Source organism: Helianthus annuus, chromosome 7 (genome assembly GCF_002127325.2).
Source record: "Helianthus annuus cultivar XRQ/B chromosome 7, HanXRQr2.0-SUNRISE, whole genome shotgun sequence".
In the NCBI taxonomy this organism is placed as follows: Eukaryota; Viridiplantae; Streptophyta; class Magnoliopsida; order Asterales; family Asteraceae; genus Helianthus; species Helianthus annuus.
In genome coordinates, this window is record NC_035439.2 from 149,035,797 (window position 1) to 149,047,168 (window position 11,372).

Below are 11,372 nucleotides of genomic sequence, written 5' to 3' on the forward strand. Positions count from 1 at the left end.
GTTAACCTATCACTTAACACTTGGTTATTCCCGTGAATTGTTGATGTTTTAGGGATATTTTGACTACGAGTTTAACCACAAAACTGAAGTCCCCACTTAGCCCACTGACTCGAGCAGGAATCACCCAAACTCGGTCAGAGACGGTTTGGAACTTAAGTTTAACGTTTAACCCGAAATCGGTATATCTCTCGGTAAAACCCGAATCTTGAACCATGTGTTTGTTTAGATTGATTTATAAATCGGTTCAAGTCTCGTTTTCACCGTTTTGAGTGTAAAAGAGTTGAAAGATAGATGAAAACCCATCTTCCAATCCTTTTCCACCGTGAAATGTTAAGATCTTTGGTAGATTTTAGGTTATTTATGTGGAAATCGGTTAGATCTAAGCTATTCATGGTGGAATGATGTCAAAACTTAGTGTTCTTGAAGAACACATGATGACATCACTTATGAACGTCTAGATCTTGGTGATTTGATGGATGAAATCCAAGTTTTGAAAGATAGAAAGATGGAGAATCGATTAATGAACAAAAACGTACAAGAATTAGAGCGAAATACTTACCGGTTTGAGAGAAATCTGAGATTTAGTGAGAAGAAGAGGCTGGTCGGTCAGAGCTTTTCCAAAAGTGGAAAGTTTGACAAGGACAGCCCTATTTATAGGCTTCCAAAAGAGGAAAGGGTTGGCTGATCGAACAGCATCCCTGATCGAGCAGCTGTCCGATCGAACAGCCTGTTCGATCGGCTAGTCTGTTCGATCAGGTTGCCCTGTTCGATCGGCTAGCCTGTTCGATCAGGTTGCCCTGTTCGATCGGCTAGCCTGGTTTTGAGTGTTTCGCGACGATTTTTGATATTTCGACTTCGATGAACGATGATTTGAGAATGATAGAATTCCTAATCAAATTACTTTTAGTCTCAACTACTATATCTAACATACGAGCATCCTTACAACCATTTCGGGTTCGATTTCCATTGAGTTTGATTCACCTTTGAGTCTTGATTGATTTGATTGATTCACCACACACTTTAACATAAAAGTAAACATGCACAAGTAACACATAAGGCACACACACACGTATAAAAAGTACTAAAATCCCCACACTTGAGTTTGATGATTGATTTGATTAGCTTGATTATTGATTGATTAGCTTTATTGCGTTGTTACTTCCTATCATTCACAGTCGGTCGTTGATTCACAGTTCGATTATCGGTCGATTAGTTTGATTATACAACACTTACTCCAAATAATATGAAAATCAAAATGAAACTAAAATGAAATTAATCTTCATTGACCTTTAATTCCAATAACAGTCAACTCTTGACTTTGACTTTGACTTTTGGGAGAACACGGGGTGTTACAACTTTCTTGGGTATGCCACCCCTAACTTACGAGTCTGGAATCTAGAGACTAAAAGGGTCGAAGAATGGTCTGAGGTCAGAGTACAAAGGCACACTTTGCCAGTCAAATGTCCTGGTCAGCCTTGGATGTTTGAGTACGATGACTTTTTCAATTCGATCAATGTTGAAGCCGTTGAAGAAAGTGCTGCGGCAAGGATGTTTTTCGAGAGTGACAATGCAACAGTTTCACCGGTGGTTCGTCCAATTCTTGTCAATCAAGAACCATCTTCGGTGAACAATAATACTCTCGACAATGAGGATTTTCGTGATGCAGCCGAATTGAACGAATCTTCAGAGGATGATGAATTTCTAGATGCAGATCAAGAAGCTCCAACAGCAGTTCATGGTACTTCAGAGGGTACTCCTCCAGTGGATGCCCCTAGAACAGCTGAAGCTACTGCATCATCCTCTTCGTCAATTCCGGGCATTGATTTAGTTGTTGATCTGAATTTCAACAATCTGGGTATAAACATTCCAGTTCCAGATAATCCAGAAACAAGGATTCATAATACCCATCCTCAACAAAACATCATCGGAAATGTGCAAAGTGGCATTCAAACGAGAAACATGTTGCGAAACAACAACAATGCAGGCCTGTATGCAGCTATTAGAGAATCCGGGCAACAAAACGATTGGTATTTCGCGTGTTATGTTTCACAGGAAGAGCCAAGAACTTGGAAAGAAGCCATGAAAGATAACTCTTGGGTTGAAGCAATGCAGGAAGAGCTGCAACAGTTCCAGAAGCTTGGTGTCTGGAAATTCGTAGAGAAACCTGCTGGTTACAAGAAGATTGGTACCCGTTGGGTTTTCAAATGCAAAAAGGATGACAACGGAGTTGTTATCCGAAACAAAGCACGTTTAGTCGTTCAAGGTTTTCGTCAGATAGAAGGAATCGACTACAACGAAGTCTATGCACCTGTTGCACGTCTGGAAGCAATTCAGATCTTTCTGGCTTATGCCTCATTCAAAGGATTCAAGGTTTACCAGATGGACGTCAAAAGTGCATTCTTACATGGTGTGGTTGAAGAAGAGGTGTACGTCGAACAGCCTCCAGGTTTTGAAGATCCTATCCATCCCGATCGGGTTTGGTTGCTCAACAAAGCTCTCTATGGTCTACATCAAGCACCGCGAGCTTGGTATGCAACCTTATCTAACTATCTGCTGGAGAACGGTTTTCGAAGAGGTCTTATCGACTGTACTCTTTTCATCAAAGAACAAGATGGAGATCTTCTTCTGGTACAGGTATACGTTGATGATATTATTTTTGGTTCTACTAATGATGTCTTGTGTAGGAATTTCGAGCGCATTATGCAGGATAAATTCGAGATGAGTGCTATGGGGGAAATGATTTTCTTCTTGGGCCTACAAGTACAACAAACTGAGTCTGGGATATTCATCCATCAGACTAAATATGTTGGTGACATCTTGAGCCGGTTCCAGATGTCTGATGCAACGCCCATTGGTACCCCATTGCCACAAAATCACGGAATACTCCAGATTTGAAGGGTGATGCGGTTAGCCCCTCATACTACCGCGCGATGATTGGATCTCTTATGTACCTCACAGCATCAAGGCCAGATATAATGTACCCAACGTGCCTGCTTGCCAGATATCAAGTTAACCCGAAGGCCTCACATCTTGCAGCTGTAAAAAGGATCTTTCGTTATTTGAAGGGTTGCCCTGACACCGGTCTATGGTACCCTAGGATAATAACTTTGACTTGATAGCTTTCAGTGATTCTGATTTTGGCGGATGCAAAATCGACGGCAAATCCACAACGGCTGGATGTCAGTTTTTAGGAAATCGCCTAGTCACATGGCAGTGCAAGAAGCAGACTTGTGTCGCTACATCAACATGTGAAGCTGAATACATTGCTGCCTCAAGTTGTTGCTCCCAAGTTCTGTGGATCCAACAACAATTACGCGACTACGGTTTTGAATTCCTAACTACTCCTATTTACGTTGATAATTCTGCTGCATTACAGATCACTAGAAATCCTGTGCAGCACTCAAAGACCAAACACATCGAAATCAAATATCACTTCATACGTGATTGCTTTGAGAAAAGGCTAATCGATGTTGTTAAAGTCCACACCGATGACCAACGTGCCGACCTTTTTACCAAAGCATTTGACAAATCAAGATTTGACTTTTTATTATTGGTAAACGGCATTAAGGTCAAGCAAGGGTAAACCAACATCGGAAAATCATTTTTGTAAATACCTTGTGTTTTAAAATTTGTCTTAGTTTGTTGATTTTAGGGGGAGTAAATCCAAAAATCTGAAAATCCAAAAACATCGAAAAATTTCAAAAACACAAAAACAATAGAAAAACAAAAATGAGTTTCCTGGCGAGCAAAAGAGAAAATGATAGTACATCAGTGGTCTATCCAAACCTCTTTAAACCTAAACTGAAAAACGATAAGCAGCTCTATATAAGATGTATCGGTAGGCTCACAATCATTTTAAAGTGTGCAGGGTGATATAAACTTAAATCGACTGAAGACCAGGTGGGAACCATTCATTGGCATATGGTCTTAGTACCGAAATTTCGTTTGATAGATTGCCGAGGTTCTGAGATATTCGGTCTTTATGCTGCTTATCATCTGGGTATCATGGTTGTATCTTTTACCGAAAAATAACGGGGACGCAAGTCTAGATCTTCCATGATACTATACATACGTGTACATATTACATACTGCATTCGACCTCAATAAGTGATAAACAATCACATGTCCATATTAAATAAGTGATACAATATCACATTTATCCGGGAGTCAAGTTCGTCTCTCTGCTGTACGAAAGTACTGACCTGTTCACGGACTTGCTCCTGTGCCCTCATGCATATGAAAATCAAGTTCCTCATCAATAAGTGATTATATCACATAGGGCTTGTTTTCAAATCAAAATAAGTGAGAATCTCACATCATATACGGTCAAACAGATGATAATCGGTATACTCACCGGTAAGATGAACCCTCGTGCATACCTTGATACGGGAATGTGTCGTGATGTGGATGAACACTGGTCGGTAAGTATAAATAATATCTTAACGTATCCCCTCGCCATGATTACATCTGATAAGTTGAGCTTAAGTGGACAACAATACCGATAATTGTTATAGGATGCTTATCTTAATGTTAACTAATTGAACAACAAGAGCGTTTTGGCATGACCGTACACTGATATGATTCTCTTACCCTCGAAACTCGCAAAAAGAATGTCTGTATATATTTATTTACTGCTTTCAGTCTTTACATTTGAAAAATTCAAAAATTCCAAAAATATTTTAGGTGAGTTTTAATATAAACTTTATAAAAACCAAAAAGATTTTATTTCTATCTTATTTTCAATCGTACGATGTTGGAACTCGAGTCTTCGTTGCCTGAAACCTGAACGAAAACCGAATTGACTAAATCTTCATAAACGGTCGAAATTTGCAAGTTTTGAAAGTTGGAAACTAAAACTAACAAATTTATTAAACTTTCAAACTGTCGGACGGTGTTTGATTGTGACATGGTCATTCGTGTGTCATTTGTTTATGCTAACTATATTCCAAGCAGTTGTTCTCATTACGCGTTTAGATTTGTTGCATGTGCAGATTCTAAAGGCAAGGAGAACATGGTCGATGACAAAGCTTCGGAATGAAGACACGACGTGAAGGCGCTCAAAAGATGAAGATGATCGAGTTGCCGCTGACCATCATCAACACTACAAGGATCTCATTCATAAAGATCAAGTATTTCACGAGCATAACTCAAGGGGGAGCTTATGTTAAGGGGGAGTTTGTCAACACACTTCCTACATGATACGGGTAGTTTGTTGATACACTCTCTGCTTTCAAGACGTGAAGACTTTGAAGATCCTCCGACATTGAAGACTTGAAAGGACATCAGAGTCTTGAAGACACGAAGATCAAAGATGATCAAGATCGAGATAAAGCTACAACCAAGGGGGAGTTTGTTGGTGCACTTGTGTCTGTACTTTGTCTGTATTCGGTCACGATGTAAAACGATGTCTTTGTTAGTCTTGTAAGTTTGACCAAGTCAACCATCCTCCTGGTTTGACTTGGACAAACAGTTAGATCATGATTGTAAGTTGTCTGTGTCGAAGGTTGGGTCATCGAAGGACTGTTTCTATCCTTCGATGAGCTCGAAAGATATCCCACGAAGGATACTGATGGACCTCGAAGGATATACCATCCTTCGAGGTATATATGGATCCTTCGATGGCTGTTTGATCGAAAGATGATGTTTCGATCAGTAATCCTGATCCTTCGACCAGATGATCTGTTATGGGTATATATATACCCATGTTGTGTTCACTTGTTGCTCAGATGCACACAGACAGAAAGATACGAAAGATAGAGAGAGTATTCTGTCAAGAACACACACACACACTTAGAGAGTTTGCAAAACTGATTTGTAAACATTGAGCTTGTAACCGAACCTTTCATTCGCATTAATACAAGTGGTGTTAATCGGTGAATATTGTGTGTCTTGTGTTTGTGCTTGTTTCATCTCGGTTTGCACTCTAGCTTGGATTCCGCACTTGCTAGTGTGTTTCACATAACAAGGTTAAGGTTTGACCTCATCCTCCGAGGGACCTACAGTCATTTTAGTCCATGTGGTTTGTTAACGAGAAGAGCAATTCGGTCATTTTATATGGTCGAATTGCCCTTCTAGTTAACAGAATTACATCGAATTGCCATGCTTATTAACAGAAAAAATGGATGAAGTTAACCCAGTGCACTGAAATGGTAACGGTGAAACCTTTTTAGACTCACAAACGAAAAATGAAACCTTTAGACTAAACTGACAAAATGGTTCAAACCTTAAGAACTAAAATAACATTTAACTCAAGTAAAAAATACAAATTTTATTACTATAAATAAGCAATAAAAACATGCAATAGAACTTGTACATTGTGCTTTATGAGTTTTTTTTTTTAAAAAAAACTTGATTTTATAATTTTAATCCAAAGGTTTTTACATTTTGCTAATTTAACCTTACATAATTTGTTTTTTTAACTTCAACACAAAACTTTTCATTATTTGCAATTTAACTTCACAACTTTTGTCACTTATAGTTTTCATCCTTCGCAAATTTTCGTTTTACGTATAGTTCTAATTTTTTTCAAGTTAATACAACGCAACGTACGACTGTGGTTCAACTTTTTAATATTTTGTTTCAAATTTTGCAAGTTAACACGGTGCAACGTGTATGTGTGTTTGAACGTTTTTACCTCTATTTTTTCATGTTTGACAGGTTCATCGCAACACGCAGATCCTAGGCCGAGTCAGTGTTGGTGGTCGATGACGGTTGTGTGGCATTAGTACTATTTGACACCGTTTTACACCCCGCCGCAACGCGGGGTGTGCTTTAGGGGGTTTTCAAAGAAAAAATGGTTATGCATATGGTTGTTGTAACCTTGGCTTTGGTGGTTTTTCAAAAAAAAATTGATTTTTTTTACATTCCACCCAAAGGTATTTCATAAATTACTTTTAACTCAAAACTATTTGTTTTTTTTAATTTTAACCCAAAATTTTTTATCTTTTGCAATCTATCCTCATAACTTTTTTACTTTCAACTTTGGTCCTTTATAGTTTTCATTTTCCGCAAAGTTTTCGTTTTATGCTTGGTTCTAAATTTTGTGACTTAACGCATCGCAACGTGCGTCTTTGGTTTAACGTTTTTACGTTTCGTTCTAAATTTTGCGAGTCAAGACGACGCAACATGCCTGTGTGGGTGAACGTTTTTACATCGTGTATTTTTTTCCCTGTTTGACAGGTTTAACATAACGTGCGGGTCCTAGATCGACTTAATTATAACTAAAGAATCCCCGTCGCATTGCGGCGGGTCTCAATCCTACTTCTATTTAAATATAAAATAAAATGAATGATGTCACCATCCCTCCCTGATTAGATTCGCCCATCAATGTCTCATGATTTTGCTATTTATTTATATTTTCTAGATGAATTAAGCCAGCGTCTCATCCCTTGTTTGGGCCTCTTCCCTGCATTTCATTTATTTGTTTGTTTTCTAAAAGTGCATCGATCCCTTGTGCTTTTTTTGCATCGACAACCAAATTAACTTGTTAACTTGATGGCTGAAAACATTCCTTCTTTGACTGATTTCTTCGATGGTTACATCGAGGAGCACTTTGCAGACACTAACGACTTCTTCATACCACCAGACATCTTCAATACGCTTGAACCATTGGTCTCTCAAAACTCCAATTCTTCATGCACTGCTTTACCAGAGACCGAAATGGAGATACCCAAGAGAAAACGTCAGAAGCTTTCGTTGGTGGTCGAAGATGGCCAGCAGAAAGTGTCACATATCACCGTTGAGAGGAACCGAAGGAAGCAGATGAACGAGCACTTAACTGTTCTTCGTTCGTTAATGCCTTGCTTCTATGTCAAAAGGGTATGGAGTCCTGTGAGGGCTCAAAGTTTACTTATTTTATTTTACTCATGCAAGTTAATTTATTTAAATTATAATATGCATTATATATGTTATTTTGAAGTGCAGGGTGATCAAGCATCAATAATAGGAGGAGTAGTTGATTACATCACCGAACTGCAACAAGTGCTTCAATCACTAGAATCAAAAAAGCAAAGAAAAGTGTACAATGATGTTTTGAGCCCGAGGCCTTCACCGCTTAGCCCACGAAAACCGCCTCTAAGCCCCTTGCCAATTAGCCCAAGAACTCCACAACCAGTGAGTCCTTACAGAGCCAGGTTGCAGCAACCTCCCTCTTACCTACAACCATCATTAATGGTTAACATGACACTTGACCCTTCACCTTCTAGCTCTTCCTCAAATTCGGACATTGTTAACGATCTTGCTGCAAATTCAAAATCATCTATTGCTGATGTTGAGGCCAAGTTTTCAGGGTCTAATCTTGTTTTAAAGACTATCTCGCCGCGGTTGCCAGGCCAAGCAACGAAAATAGTTTCGGTTCTTGAAGACCTCTCTCTTGAAATCCTGGAGGCTGGCATTAACACTGTTGATGAAACTATGGTCAATTCATTCACCATTAAGGTCAGCTTCTTTCTTTCTTGAAACTCCAAATGATCATCAATAATTGCATGCATGCAAGCTTTCATATGTCTTAACTTATTTGAGTCTTCTTACCACAAATACATCAACTTTACTTTCTATTTCCGGGATGTCCAACTCCCATGTTTTTCAGAACATTTATTCTTTGGTAAAGTTCCAAAGTTATTTTCTAACATTAAAATTTACTAAATCAAATAATCTGGTGTTTAAGGCTGTGTTTGGGACTTTGGGCGTGCATTTAATTAACTGACTATTAATGTGATATGAAATCACATTTTTGTTTGGATAAACTGGTTATTATTACAATTTTCTTAATAATATAAAGTCCAAATAAGTATATCTTCAAAAACTTTAAGAAGTTACCGTTAAAGAATGATTACTTTGGTATATAGATAAGACTAATTCTATTTCTTAAAGTTGCAATATAGTCGATCATTTTGAAGACATACATCTAAAGAAAGTTAACTTCTTACATGTTATCCAATATTAATTGTTCTTACCTACAATAAAAAGAATATTATGATCATCTTAGGCAAAAAAGAATTGATTAAAAGTTTTATTGCTAATTATCCGACGAATGTAGTTAATCAAACAACCTGTTATGTTTCTGATGCATGCATCTCTTTTGGAAGTTGGAACCCACAATTATTGTTTAACATACTGCAATTGTCAATAGAATGTATACTAACAATTATTACTGCTCTTTGATTGATTTTTAATAGATTGGAATTGAATGCCAGCTAAGCGCGGAGGATCTAGTTCAACATATCCAACAAACATTCTGCTAATGCGAGTCAGTATTCACGAGCCTCCGTCATCTGCCTCCTTTTTATACTACCCGTTTCTTTTTATGGACAGTATTGTTGTCTTGAGATCATACCCGATACATTGAGCACATGCTTATTGCATTGGGCATGATGTCAAAGCAAAATACCAAGTAACTAAGAAGTTAGAGAAAATAAAGGCAGTTCTGGGGATTTTTCTATTTCATGTTCAAAACCTAACTTTCTCTTTAATATAGTGGTTATAAGAGGAATGAGAAAAGTTTAGTTAATCACTAATGTGTTATAATTCATGAGTAATTAACAGATGTAATCTTAGTTTAGACAAGTTGTCAATTGTATATCACAGTTGATTAGTTTAACTAGCTTTTAATTTGTATTTGTCATTATTTGTCTTCATGTTCTGTTCATTATATAGTTTCAACATTTTGTAGTAGTTTACATTTTCGGTTATTTTTAATTAGTTTGTGTGTAGTTATCTTACTAGTTTTACTTGTTTGTGTTAGTGGGACATGCTGTCCACTCTTTTGCTTATTCTAACTGATATAAAGAGGTTCATGTCTAAGTTTTCGATGAAGAATCAAAAATCAAAATCATGTAACTTACAAGTTGTTATTGTTGGGTGGAATAATCAAATATATGGTGATAGTGGGGGTAAATGAAAGTGTGAATGATTGTGTTTATTGAATGTGAACCGAATGTATCAAGTATTAATAAGCACACAACAAATGTTTAAGGAAAAATTATAGATTTCTTGGTGAATGATCATTATCATAGATCATCACTTATATACATTCAAATGGCGGTTTGTTTGCCGCCTATTTCAAATGTCACAGCCGTCAGATATGTCAGTTGAAACATAACTGCCATTAACGACCGTTAAATTAACCTGATTAATTCTTAATCCTACCAAGTTTAAGATTCGAAATACAAGTGTTACATATAATAATAAACAATAAATAAATATAATACTAAGTCTAAGTTTATATAATCTAATACACTCCTCTAAACTAGACGTTTCTTTTCTTGAAAAGTTTCTTTGCATTATTCCAATTGCGTCCCATGAACATAATTCTTGTAGTTTTGTTCTTCAATTGAGACTAGTCCTTCCATCCTGGTTGCTTCCCTTATAGATGATTGCCATTCTTTTTCTTAACCTAGATTATCAATTGTTATTGTTGTTGATGTCAAATTCAGCTTGTATTGCCTTTGGGCTTGATGTTCTTTGTAATTAAATTCAAATTCATCTAGATATTTTGTATAGATCAATCGTATTGTATAATTATCATGTCAACCCAACTCAAGATATTTTGCTACAATAAGGGGGAGGGGGTGGTCATCACTTGCAAAAGTTCTATACTCACAACACCCAATCAAGTTCCGCCATGTCATCAACCATTTTTTCATCACTCACAACCTTTTTTAGTGGCAATGGTCATCACTCACAACACACAACAATAAACCCTCATACCCCCTCACATCCATTTATCACTCACAAGCCCATAACGCGTTGATTTTATCACGGAATGGATTCCATCACTCGTTGAATAGTTGGTGGCGGTGGGCATTTGAGCAAGTTCCATGCGTGGAACTTCTTATCACGCACAAAAAAATTTAACCACCCCACCTCCCCTAAGTACCTATAAATTGTTCTCTATGACCCGTTCATTTCCACCTTCCCTTTTTACATTAGATATAGATCCATTAATTCAACCTTCCTTCCATCTTCTAGTGTTGATGGAATGGATCTTACTTCACTTATTTTAAGATATTCAAACAAGAATCATTGTATCATTCTGTTGAACTTAGGATATAGATTAAACATATATAAGTGTGTGAAGTTGGTGTCTTCCAATAAGTCAAGTAAGGCCATGCACAGGGGGCGGACCCACATTGGTGCCACCGGGGTCCTCGGACCCCAATCTTTTTTAAAAAAATAGTAGATTCGGTATATTAAATTGTATATGGACCCCATAAATACAATTAGGTGGACACCATAGAATTAAAAAGAAAGCTGGTGTAGTGGTAAATCTCCCTCTTTTCCACTAAGAGGTCATGGGTTCAATCCTTGATAAGCCCATTTTTCTTATTTTTTTAAAAAATCTAGTTCAAACCTCACTTTAACTCGACCCGAAG

General features: G+C 37.4%; 1 protein-coding gene across 1 annotated transcript; it reads left to right on the top strand.

Moving 5' to 3' along the window:
• Positions 1-7,353: 7,353 nt before the first annotated feature.
• LOC118480515 (transcription factor SPEECHLESS-like) lies at positions 7,354-9,417 on the top strand. Its single transcript, XM_035975453.1, has 3 exons — positions 7,354-7,818; positions 7,924-8,436; positions 9,177-9,417. The coding sequence occupies exons 1-3, from the start codon at positions 7,495-7,497 to the stop codon at positions 9,240-9,242; spliced, it is 903 nt and encodes a 300-aa protein (XP_035831346.1). The 5' UTR covers positions 7,354-7,494; the 3' UTR covers positions 9,243-9,417.
• Positions 9,418-11,372: the final 1,955 nt, after the last annotated feature.

Excerpts from the sequence above, each read along its gene's own strand:
- LOC118480515 (XM_035975453.1), top strand. The coding sequence starts at position 7,495 with ATGGCTGAAAACATTCCTTCTTTGACTGATTTCTTCGATGGTTACATC. Across the intron at positions 7,819-7,923 it reads CTTGCTTCTATGTCAAAAGG|GGTGATCAAGCATCAATAAT; the intron begins GTATGGAGTCCT and ends TTTGAAGTGCAG. Across the intron at positions 8,437-9,176 it reads TCAATTCATTCACCATTAAG|ATTGGAATTGAATGCCAGCT; the intron begins GTCAGCTTCTTT and ends GATTTTTAATAG.